Genomic DNA, 12,974 nt, shown 5'->3' on the forward strand with positions numbered 1-12,974 from the left:
CTTACCAAGAGCAAAGAGGCAGAATAAAGGAAACTTAAATGGTTCTTATCATTTATAGTCAGAACTTCATGCTAAATATATTTGTTTCCCTTTGTAGTTACTGATTTTGGTAAATCTAGCACTTTCAAATCTACTAATATAAATACAGCCAGATTCGAAGTTATTGGTACATCCCTTTAGTAAAGCATAGTACTAAAGAATAAAATAATAATCTACTTTCTTAAAAATAAAATGCTGGTTATCCATTTCCTTCAGAATTCTAGCTCTCCCTCAGGTGAAGTCTGGAAATTTTAAATACACTGATCCTTTGCTCTGCCACAATTCTCTCTTTTGACCTCTTAAATATTTTTTGTCTGCTGTCACATTTTTCTTGATTTGTTTTTAAATTATAAATCTGATTTTAGCTTCACTTTTCTTAATCACTTGCCATAATTCTTTTAAAAAATCTACATGCAGTTTCATTCTTAAGGCCAACCAAGGATTTACAATATGCTAAACTGGGCAAAAATTCTGTAGTAATCAGCACAATATATTTTATACTCCATCACAATAATTTTTTCTGTCTCCACATTGATATAACTTTGTCTGCTTTTTACAATGGTTTACTACTTAAATAATTTAATACAACAGTTGTTATATTTTTATTGCAAGCTTATAAAACTTGCACGGTAAGTCTCTTCCATGCAATATATTAAATAAAGAAATGACAGAGAAGAAGGGGAACTGATGATTACTAAAACTGTAATTCAGGTTCTGAATGTGTCATAAAGTGCTTCTGGCTCACTTGCATTCTGCACATCTTGTCAAAGTTCCTCAGATGAACCACCTCTTCATATTCAGTTCTCCTTGCCTGTTATTCCAATGTTGATATCGGTAAAACAATTATTTCGCATTTCAGTCAATGCATTGATGAAGGGACAGTCAAGGGGAAAGGACCCAGCATAAAAATCCAAGGGGCAGGAATGCCATTGCCAGCTCTGCCACTGAGTTGCTGGAAGACCCTGGGCAATTTATTTGGCTTCATGAACATGAATAGAGCTATGATTTATTTAATTTTGCAAAAGCTGCAGTGGTGTATAGACACATGGCTCCTTAAGTGTAAGGAAGGACCTTTCTCACTCATTTTTGTGTTTCTAAGCAATTGAAATACTTGATCCTTCAAAAAAATCAAACTCCAGATTTCATGCTTCCATTTTGTAGAATAAAAAAAAGTACTTTCCTGTCTTTGTGAAATGCTTTGAGATTGCCTGATGAATAATTGTTACTACTTTAGTATATCTGAGAGCTTATGTAAAAGATGCTGCTTCAATAAGACTCTTTTAAATGATGTTTTACATTAGAGACCCACTTTAAATACTTTTACAGACACAGTTCTGTCCATGTCTACAAAGTAGGTCACTGTATATCCTGTATATCCACAAGAACATATAAGTGAGCTATTTCTGAAACCCCTCTGCTGATAGCTTACATAAAAATAATAAATAGTGATCTAAATTTATGTCAGAAGTAAATTTTACTTACTTGGAAATCCTATATGCATTTCTATTTCAATTTCCATCTTTCTATTTCTGTAATTATTCATCTTTTTGAAACTCAGGATAAAAATTTAAACTATCTATTGTACAGATTCTAAGGCTAGGCTTGATAAAAACATCCAGAAGATATTTCTGATGGCTTGGCCCAAAAATACATAATTAATTCCCATAAACCACTTACCTGTGTAGACTTAATGTTGCTAATAAGAAGACTCTTTGTCTAGATTATTAATATTACTTAGTAGAAAGGCTTGTAACCTCTGAGAGATACAAAACAGACAGTTGAGAAAGGAACTTACAAACTTTCCTTTTTGTAAAAAAATATGGTAAGAGTGCAGCTATATGAAGATTAATTTCTGAATTGTGTTGCTACGATTTCAGCCCTTGCCTACATGAATCACTCATTTTGTAGGGTGAAGAACCACAAATGCCTGCATACTCTCTGAAATCTCTGGTTTTTGCTGGATGCTCGACTGCTGCAATGTGAAAATGAATAATGGAAATAAAATCAGCACTGAACTCCTAGACTAAGCAGCACTGAGCTCCTACATTAATAAGAATCCTCTAATTCCTCAAAATATAAAGCAAAAAATAAAACTTGGAAGACAGCTATGCTTGTGGACTTTAAAAATTTCAAGAAAAGTACCTAGAGGATTGCAACTCAATTTTGTTTGATTGTTACCTTTTTCCTTCTTTTTAAGTATCTTAGCTATGATACTTACCTTTGTATGTTTGCAATTATAAAGGAAATTAGATCAAGTAATCTGTATTATGTGATGGATTTTAAGAATTAGATTAAGCTCCCCCACTCCAGAGATGGATGCATGCTTAATCAGTTGAATAGTATTTGAGAACTGATGAAAAATGTGCTGCATATAGTGTTATAATTTCTGGTTATGGCCTATCAAACCAGAAATCTACTCGCCAGAATACTGTTTCCAATAGAAAGAGACAAACTGTGGATCCTTTGCAAAGTATTCAATAAGGGAGGTCATACTAGGAATAAATCATTTGGAAGGCAGGAAAAACTTCTAATCATAAATAAACAAGAAAGCATCCTTGTAATCTGAATCATTAACTCCTTAGTGCCAGCCTAAACAGAAAAACAAAGGTCACAAAGTGCCTAAAGAATGAGCTAACTTCCATATGGAAATGTCTAGAAGTCATCCATTACTATTGCTGCTTTTCCATATAGCAGACACTGAAATCAATATGCTGCATTGGTTCAGTAAATTTGTCTCTTAACAAGTTAATAAAACAGTGATCCCCACGTAGTCTTTTCATCACACTTTCATAGAAAAAAATGAGAATATTAAATGTGCTAAGATAGGGAAGATCTGCTCCATTTGCTCTGCAATGATAATCTTTTACAAAAGAGGATTTTTATTATTAATTCTTTGCCTTCTGGGGATATTATAATTTCCTAGAATGTAAAAATGCCTTAAGCACAGCAATTTGCTGAGCTAGACTGAATTTCAGGATGTTTCAAATGAGTGGATAAACAACTGCATAATAAGCAATTATTAGATCAAGACTGTGCATTACAGATATAGCAGTGAACCAGCCAATGGACAAGCAAGTTGCAGATACTGTTTTTAAAACTAAGAGTTAGTGATGCTTTGATGTGCATCACAACATTTCTATCAAGAATTAAATACCCCACCGCTTATTTTTTCTTTAGAAATGCAGATTATTCTTTCAATCAAATCCTTGGGGTCTTAATCACTGGACACATCCCTCTGCATATGAATAATAAGGAGTTTACAGGCTGAATATAACTCATGTGCTAAAAGTGATTAGACTGAATTTTTTTCAATTAAATAGTTACAAATCAATTGTATAGGCATGTTAAAACCTAGTATATTCTCAAGCCTTGAATTCTGCAGCTCCTTAATGAAATATATTATTTTATCTTACTAAATAAAGAGTCAGATACACTATAGAAAAGTCAAGTGTAAAATTTATATAATTTATACTGCTACCACATTTGCAGGACCTGGGTATTTTTTACTTATACACAATTTTGTCAAGCAGTCAGAATGGCTGGGAAATGTGGCAGCTAGATGAGAAACATAACACTTAGGCTGCTTGAGATGCTGAGTAAAGTTATTAGCTGAGCTTTTCTCTAAAAGAATCAGACACAGAACAGTAAGAAGGGCTGATACCTATAGTGACAGAGCTACCAAAATGATTTGTCCGTTGAAATAAATGACACAATTCACACTATTCAAAATTAATGTTTTAATTCTGACTTGATTGCATCTATGAGGACTACTTTAAAAGAATTTAGTGATTCATTAGTATAAGTCATGAGTGTTACAAACACCATTTTTAAAATAGGAAAATTCAAATTCAAAACCAGTGGTTTGCACAAATTTTGTTTTAAATTTAGGATGGAGTTATTCTTATGTAATTTAATGGTTTAAAAGCCACACATCTGACGAGAAACAGCCCTCTGTGCTAAAAGATTATTAATCCCATTTTAAAATAGGATGAAGGGTCCCTTGGAGGTGTCTGTCAACTAACAAAAAGAACCTAGGTCATTAGGTTAAACAAAACAGTTAACTTCTTCTAGGCAGTTAGACAAAATTGATTTTATCTGAGCTGTCCAGGCAACTGTGAATCACATCACTCTTTTTTATAACAGCAACAAGGAATTTAAATAGGTCTCTGGTTAAATGAGTTATTACTGCAAACAACTTAATTGCACTGTCACATTATATGGTCAGCTAATCCTTCTTATTTCAATTCTTCTGGAATGGTTTCCCAGTCTCAAAACACCAGCTTCAGGTGGAAATTTAACTGACGTTCTTAAAAGACAGCAAAGCTAAAATGCAACAGTTGTAACAGCAGAATGATTTAGACACACTTTATTTAGAGACATATTACAATCTTTTTGTCTAGTAAACTTTTCCTTGTCACTCCCATTGCTCAGAAAAGTTTAATTTTAAAAAGATGCAGAATACAGAAGTTTGCCACTTGCTAATTCTGGCTTGGAAGATGTTTTAAAGGAAGTAGACTAGAAGCAGCTATAATCAGAAAAGCAGCAATATGAACTGGAAGCTTCTTACTCAGATCTGCTACTTTGTAGACTGCATTTCCTCTTACGTTTGCAACTGTGAGAGCATTTCAAAACCCTTGTGAAAGGGACTGGTCTTCAAATCTATCACGACTGGAGGGCTAAATTTAGACTTTAGGCCAGGCTTAATTTTAAGTGTTGGAAATGAAGAAGCTGTCTCTGACAGGTTAATTAAAATAAAGGAAGCTATTTAAATCTGCCCAAGGATATGCATGTCACTGGCAGTCTTAGTGGTGACATTTGGTGGGCAATGTGTAGCTGATGTAGTTAAATGGATGCACCATAGAAAATAATTTTTTATGGAGCAAGCACTTTATATACACACTATTAGGTAAGATAAATGCACATACTTTTAGCCCTAAAGAGTCAAATTTAGCTAAGACTAATATGTTGGTTCTGCTCTAGCTAATGCAATTATTAATAAAGGGTTGCCAAGTAAACTTTCATCTGCTTTGGTGAAAGCAAGAGGCACTAACTCACAGTGATATATTTCCCTACATTTATAGGATTGCTGGCACAGAAGTTAGAATGTCTAACCTTGTTAGACATTGCAGAGATGGGAAGTGGGGAAAGGATTTTGGTGGAAGAGGTTGCCTCCTGTATTCTGGGGTTCAGCTAAAGGGTTTTAAATAGTTTAATGCACAAACAGTAGCAGCATGACTGCAGAGGTCATGCTTGTAGCCTACAGGGATGTTGCAGAAGAGTGCTAAAGAAAAGACATTCATGCAGCAAACTACTGAATCTCTGGACTGGGGACACTTGTAGGTGGATCTCTGTGACCTGCATGGTTTAGAGCGCTCTCTTCTTTCACACATACTGTCCTCTATAGGTGTGGGGTTCTGTGGTGCTGATTTTAATGCTAAACACGTTAATCTGTTTTTGGCAAAAAAGCTAATCAAGACAAGAAATGCAAAAAATATTTTAAATTTGGAACACGATTAAAGAAAAAAATTCTGACTTGATTCGAAGACAATGGTAAAACTAGTAATTTCAGTGAAGTCATCATGACCCCAAGACCACGTGATAAGGTTTTAGGAAGCACTGAAAAAACAAACAAACCACCTAATAAAGATGAGAGTTTTGCCTAAGTGGCCCACTAGTTTGTTCAGCCCGTAACCCTCCAACAGACTGCACAAAGTGCTGTGGAGAGGAACTGCACGGGACAGTATAGAGAATGCTGACAACTCAGAATGTTTTCTGGCACTGTACCATCACAGACATACCTGTAATTACCTAGAAGAAGCAACTATATTAGCTGGTGGGACATAAAAAAGTTAACTTGACATAGCCACCTATGTTAAGAGATTGAAATAGGACCACCCAGGCAGTAGCTTTTGTTTCTTCTTCTGATTTTGGTTCAAAATTGATTAACCATCAATTAGAATCAGGTCTTTAAATCTGTACAGTTCTCAAATCATTGAAAATTTCTTCTAGATAAAGTCAGCCAGCACAGCACAGCAAAGCAAAGCTATCCTGCCTTAAGATAACTCCAGGAAAGGTATCACTAGTGTTAAAGGAAATCAATGAAATTCTGCATAAAGGCCCAATATTGACTTTTTGCTCATTGTTAATATGAAAAAGAAATTATCACTTGCTTATATAAATACAGAATAGTGTCAGAAATAAAAGATGCCTGAATGTTGACAATTATGTGCCTTCTCAACTAGCACTTACTACTTGATAGAAATTAAATGTTTTTAGCAAGAGCCATTTTTCAATTTTTATCATAGAATCATAGAATAGTTGGGGTTGGAAGTGACCTTTAAAGATTGTCTAGCCCAAGTTCTCTGCAATGAGCAGGGAGATCTTCAACTAGATCAGGCTGCTCAGAGCCCTGTCCAACCTGACCTTTAATGTTTTCAAGGATGGGGAATTCACCCTTTCTCTGGTCAACCTGTTCCAGCATTTCACCACCCTCATTGTAAAACCAATTTTCTTCTGGTAAGTACTGATAACATTTATAGGATATCCTCACCTAATGCCAACGACTGGCACACTGTTTACACTGAGCTTTGGCCTGTTACATTAAGGAAAAACATCAGACAATGTACTCTATGTAGAGGAAGATAGTTTGGTGTATGTTTGTACCACACTATGTTTGACATAGCTGTACTAGGAAGGATAATAGAAGTATGACTTTAACATTTGTTCTGACCGTAAGACTTAGATATATGCAGTACAATCACATCAGTGACCTTTGATAATGCTCCTCTGGTTACACTACTGTTATTATGAATTCTTAGAGCACAGCCCATGCAACTCCACATTCCTGGTACTCTTTCATGAATTTGACTACAGGTCATGTGCATACATTGCTGGTGATTTACTTGCAAGATTAGTCTTATATACGCAAGAATTGACAAGTCTGGACTAAAGCCAATAAAAGTATTTTCAAAAGTGCTTAATTTTTGTCTTTAGTCTTTATTACAGCCACTAAAACAATTTTAATAAGCAAGGCTTAATTCTATCATAGTAAGAGTAGACTCTATCTTTGCTTATCTATAGTTTAATTTACATGGCATTGAAGTTTCTGTTACCATGTGACCAGTCAGTATCTCCCACATTGAGCACAGCTTTACCCATATTACGTAAGCTAGGACCTTTTACTGCTCAGCAGTATGTCACCTCAGTAGAATGAAATATTTTCTGTAGCAAACATGTTGTTGAAAAACAGATCAAACTCCTGAATCCAAACTGTCAAAAGAAAAATGAAATACCCAGTGTCGTCCATGGCACAACACACAGAACCAGTAATAATTTAACTTTTGCAGGACAAGCTGATGTGTTTAATTTCTGTGTCAGTCATTTTCTAGTTTACTGTTCTAACATCAGAGCAGTATATTTTTACAGGTGATATGTTGGAAAGGATACTGTGATTTGGTGCAGGTTTTTTTTTTCACCAATACTTTTCATCTCTAAAGTTTGAAAAGGAAGGCAGCTTCTCAGGAAACCACCACTATTTCAAAATGGCCATTATACATCTGATTTGTCCTGTTCTGACTTTCCCTTTTCAATTTTATGCAATGGTCAGTGGAATTTCTCTCATCTTTCATAAGCATTTCCTGTCTTAGATCCTGGCCACCATTTCTCTCCAAACAGAGTAGGCTCTCCTGTGAGGAATAATAAGCCACATTAGTTTCGGAACCACTTTAATCAAGTAAGGTACTAGGCAGAATTCTCTGAAAGTGATGAGTAGTTTAAAAGGAGAAGAAAGGAACATAGTCCTCAAGAAATAATTTGTTCAAGAAAACATTTGCTCTCGCAACTGACTTTATGTAAATCACCATCAATAGTGCATGGGACTATTTTATGATTGTATGACAGTTCACTATATGGATTTCAGCTGTTTGTAAGCTTCCTTTTGAACATTAAGGAAAAGAAAAGTACTTTCTTTCTCAGGACTTTTGGAAGATACTGGTTACACAGAGACCAATTCCTTCCTGTTGATAACAAATGATTTAATTTTGACACCAAGTCACTTCCTTGCCTTCTGTGTCTCAGTGGATTCTTATTACACACTGCCACAGACTATTATTTGAAGGAGGAAAAAGCTCAGTTTAACCATATAAAAAAGCAACAAATAAAATCAGAGACACTGAACAGCCATAGCCACTACCCCAAACTTTAATGACAGAAGCAAAACATGTTCTTCATATAAACTTTTAATTACTAACTCATGGATTATTAGTAAGTTCATTACTTACTGAGCAAAATTAACTTGTGGTAACCTTTAACACTATCATTAATTTTTTATAGCAAACATGTATGTTCTAAATCCAAAACACACTTAAAAATTTCAACAGCACATCTCTCTTCATCCTACTCTGTGGTCACAACACAACTGAAAATATATTTAATTGAACAGTATGTATAAGTAACAGTGAAATTTGTCACCAACAGATAAAATAATACCTATATAATGAAAATACAAAGGAACATAGCCAAGAACACAGATTTGTCAGAACGATGGTGAAAAAACCAAGCTTAGTGTGTTTCAGAACAAGCAGCACATATTTTTTTCTTTAAAGCAAAATGAATTCAAAGAATAGTGTTAAGGTCTGGTTCAGAAATATAAGCTGACAGCAAATTATGTATCAAGTTTAATTAGAGAACCTATGGTAACTCAAACTGTATATGGGGGAAAAAAAAAGAGATGAGATCTGAATAGACACATTAGTGTAAATGTGTCTTTAAAAGATGGTCTGACCTGATGAAAATCCTGACTCCATAAAAGCTGAAGGAAGTTTTGCCACCAACTTAAATGGAGCCAGGATTTTATGAACTGTGTGTTCATTTGCACCTGTTTACATTGTCTGCTTTTTATGTCTTTTGGCATTTTGGAATCTGCACTCCTGTGCAGAAGGAGAGTAGGCTTGAGAAAATATTTGGCTAGAATTCAGGAGACAAAAGTTCAATTTCTGTCACAGGCTTACTGAGAAAATGTGAATAAGTCATTACCTCCTTCTCTTGTCTCCAGGTTGCTTCTCAGTAAAATTCAGGTGATGAAACTAAACTCCTTTCTAAGGTCTCCTGAGATCAAAATATAAAGAATACTACAGCTAGGAATATTTTTTATTTTTCATCACTAAAACTGCTGCTTACAAAATTCCAACACAAGACACCAGTGTGATACCTCTGAAGGCACAAGATGAAAAACGTAACTGGGAATTTTAGAACCTTCTGTTTCTTAGTGAGAATATGTAAGAAAGAAAAAATAGCTTTTAAGTTGGTAATAGTGGCATATATTAAAAACATTTGTATGTAAATACATGACTACTAAAGAAACAGTTGGGGAATAAAATTGGAAATCCACAATACAATTAATGTGTTTATTAGAAGTAAGTCAGAATAGTAGAATCCCTGCTTCCAGGTAATTCTTTGCTACAGTAAGCTGTATATTACCCTGGAAATGACACTAATTCTGGTGAATTTAATGAATTTTCAACAAGCTCTGCATGGACAGAACACTGAGAATGTTGACAGTCTTTAGTTGCTAACAGTTTGAACTTACTCCAGTAGTTACAGTTTTTTGGTCCACAGCCTGCAGAATGGCTATGAACTATCTGGCCTTTCATTTTTAGCTTCAATCTTGCAATGAAATCTGTGTGAAAGGTTCCCTGTGGCTACAAATTCTATCCACTTCAACAGAAGGTCATGATTATGCTTTTAGGGACAATAAAGCATTTTAGCAAATTTTAGACAAATTCTATTTCTTTCCTGTTCATTACTTGACTTTTTATGAGTTTTATCTAACATAAACTCTGTGATCCATAAAGAAGACAAGCAACAACAATCACAGTCAAAGAGCTTTAAGTCAACCTAGTGAAATAGTCAACTCCAGTTCACAACTACAGGATGAAGCTTGGGGATGATCAAGAAAGTCACCTCAAACACCAGATTAAAACACCCGAAGGAGCTTTAAGATCATGAAACAGATTAATGAAGTTAATGCAATTAATTCCAAACATGCAGAAATGTTTAGCCTGTAGGAGGAGATAAAAGATTCATATCTGGTCAAAGGCTATTTATCAAATGAGCTAACATGGAATTGTCACTTTGCAAATTTAACACAACTAGTAAAACTAACAAGTATTGCTGCAGGAACACCAGCAGTTGTTTTACAAAATACTTGTTAAGGATTACAGTGTGTCTGTGAGTCTGTTTTTTTGCCATGGTGAACAATTTGGCAGAAGAGTTGTTCCCTGAGAACTGTATCAAGAGCTCTAGTGTTGAATTTGATCATTCAAGATAAAAAATGTACTTGTCCCCAATTTCCTGTATTGCAATTTAACTTGCAACTATATGAAAATCAAGCAGAGTTGTTTAGCTGTCCTATAACTTAGCCTTTGCAAGAAAAATTACGCATCTCCCATTAGTTTCCTGTGAAGCAACGGATGGCAGAATAGTAGATGAGATATGGGCTGTGAAGTACGATATCAGCAGTATAGGGGTAAAATTTGCTTTCTCTGTCTTGGTACAGTCTCTCCAACATAGAATTCTGGTACATTGAAAAATGAGTTTGGAGCAGCTATTGCCATGCTGTTCCCACTTCATGAATAGACAGAACACTTCAAATGCAGCACTCTGAAAACTAAGAAACAGCCAAGATGAGTTTGCAGAGTTGCAACAAGATGCAAATAACATTTTGGATGATAACTGAAGTATAATATCTTTTAGATATACTTCATAATACTAGAAACTTAAATGGTCTCTAAAAACACTGAGCCTGAATGCTAGCTTAGAAGAAAATACCTGAAATTTCTTAAAACGTCAGGAAGAAAGTGACTGCAGGCTGCTTAGGCAAATAATGAACACATGAAAAACCCAGAAAATGTTAAGTAGTTCAGCAAGACAAAGGTAAAAAGAAAAGCTTAGTACTTAAGCTAAATATAACTACAAAGGGCTTGTATTTACCTACATAAAACAGCATGAAGGAAAAGAAGTCTGTACTTCAAAATATCTTCTCTACTTTAAGATGATATTAGGATCAGTTGGCTGACAATGGGAAACCTTTCTTGGAAGAGATTGGAGAGCAAGAGGATATATATGTGCATATATATATATATATATACTTTTTTTAACCTGTAAGACTGTTCCTAGCCCTTCATGTCTAGTCTAATATTCCAAGCTGGGAAAAATCAAATTGACTCATATAATGGCAACAAGATAAAATATTATATAATAATTTTGGCATATTTTAAAGTACCTGGCTTCACATATTTTTTCCAGAATAGTTATTAAAAATTAAATTTCTATCAGTAATTACAAGTGAAGTGCTTTAAATAATATTTAAGCTTTAGTAATAGCCATATCTTAAAGTTGTATATTTTAACTCTGTAAATGTTATTCTTCTGTGGTGCCATAATAAACTTAAAAGTAGATGAGAACTTTTGTATTAAAAAAACTGGATTATTGACAGTGAAGAATTTGCCGTAGGTTATCTTAGGTTTTTAAAAGGAAGAATATTATACAGTCTAAATCAAGTTTCTCCTGAGCACCTACTCATGTCTATCTACCTAGATGCATACTCTATCTCTGCATCCTGACAGGCAATTGAATGCCAGCATTCACTAAATTTTAAAAAAAGGTATCATACAGACATAAGCAGCATAGAAATCCCCCCCCACTATGTTTTTAAACAAGAAAAGGAGACTACTTTATGCACATTACTGTGGCATGGAAGCTGATCATTCTCATAATAACTAATTACCCAAAATATGTTAATTACACTGAATATATATATTTCTATATAAATTCTCTCTCTATATATTTCTAGGTAGAAATTGTTCTTGTGTGGACAATACAAAATTTTTACATTTCATTTCATTTTCTGATCTTCACTTCTGATTTAATGTAGTTATCACAGTTCTCTGATTATTTAATACTCAGTTCTTCAGGCCTCTTAAAATTCATTATAGGATTTTTATTGTTTTCCAGTCTTTTTATGGGACCATCTTTAACATGATAATTTTAAATGTGAGCTGCAGTTCAGAAAAGCAGATAAGCATTTATATGAGTGGAATAAGTATGTGCATATGTATTGAACTGGTGCCCCATTTTCTAGAGCAATTTTCATTAACACATTTATTTATATATCTTAAAAATAAATACTATTTCAAATTAGTCAATTTACATGGTACAGGCACACATACATAAAGAATTTTAAATGCTGTACATGTTACTGTCATAGTTTTCCCATTCTTTTAAATCTTTTTCCCTGTTGATGTAAGTATAATCTAATACAGGATAACATAGTATTTCCTACAGCTCCCAAATACTTTCTTAAGTGATCAATTTCCTTTTTTATTCTGAAAGGCTTTCTGAAAAGTATGTAATAATAATTCATGGCTGTTTTGTGTCCTAGAGAAATTACTAGAGTTTACATTACAAACCACATTAATTATGAGTGTTTTGCAGTACCTAAAGCATAAGTATTTCTAATCGTACCATCTTGCTATTCCTAACTGATAACATGTGGTGTAGTATAGGAACCGTACAAGTAATAATGTTATTTCTTAGTTGATTTTATATAAAGTAAAAGGCTAAGTTATTACTGCTATAGGTCAGATTTGTGTACCATGAAGTGAATGTACAGAGGCTACTTCATGTTCTATTTTCAAACTAAAAGGTGATGCATCACCAAGAACCCAGGAAAAAGTATTGCATTTCTTTCCTCTTTCTCTCTCCTATTTTGCTAAATTTTAAAATGTATGTTACGACATCATGGAATCAACATGAAAGAAGTGTATTCTGTGCAGGACAAAGCCCTGATAAACATACACCAAGCCCAACGTAGGACTGCTTTTATAAAAGGAAAGACAGAACACCATCTGTAAAACATGAATAAATGAAGGATGATT

At 34.2% G+C, this 12,974-nt stretch overlaps 1 protein-coding gene across 10 annotated transcripts in view; it reads right to left on the reverse strand.

Annotated features, from left to right (window-relative positions):
* DPH6 (diphthamine biosynthesis 6) overlaps positions 1-12,974 on the reverse strand; it is a 230,753-nt gene that overhangs the window by 41,680 nt on the left and 176,099 nt on the right. The window contains exon 15 of one of the 10 annotated variants that reach the window (XM_048308054.1): positions 8,223-9,144. The exons of 8 other annotated variants lie outside the window; for them this stretch is intronic. In XM_048308054.1, the coding sequence (XP_048164011.1) occupies positions 9,110-9,144 (35 nt within the window). In that variant the 3' untranslated portion in view covers positions 8,223-9,109. Of the gene's footprint in view, positions 1-8,222; positions 9,145-10,460; positions 10,706-12,974 lie in introns of those variants that run through there. One more of the 10 variants, XM_048308052.1, reaches the window with a different exon arrangement.

This window comes from Corvus hawaiiensis, chromosome 6, assembly GCF_020740725.1.
Source record: "Corvus hawaiiensis isolate bCorHaw1 chromosome 6, bCorHaw1.pri.cur, whole genome shotgun sequence".
In the NCBI taxonomy this organism is placed as follows: domain Eukaryota; kingdom Metazoa; phylum Chordata; class Aves; order Passeriformes; family Corvidae; genus Corvus; species Corvus hawaiiensis.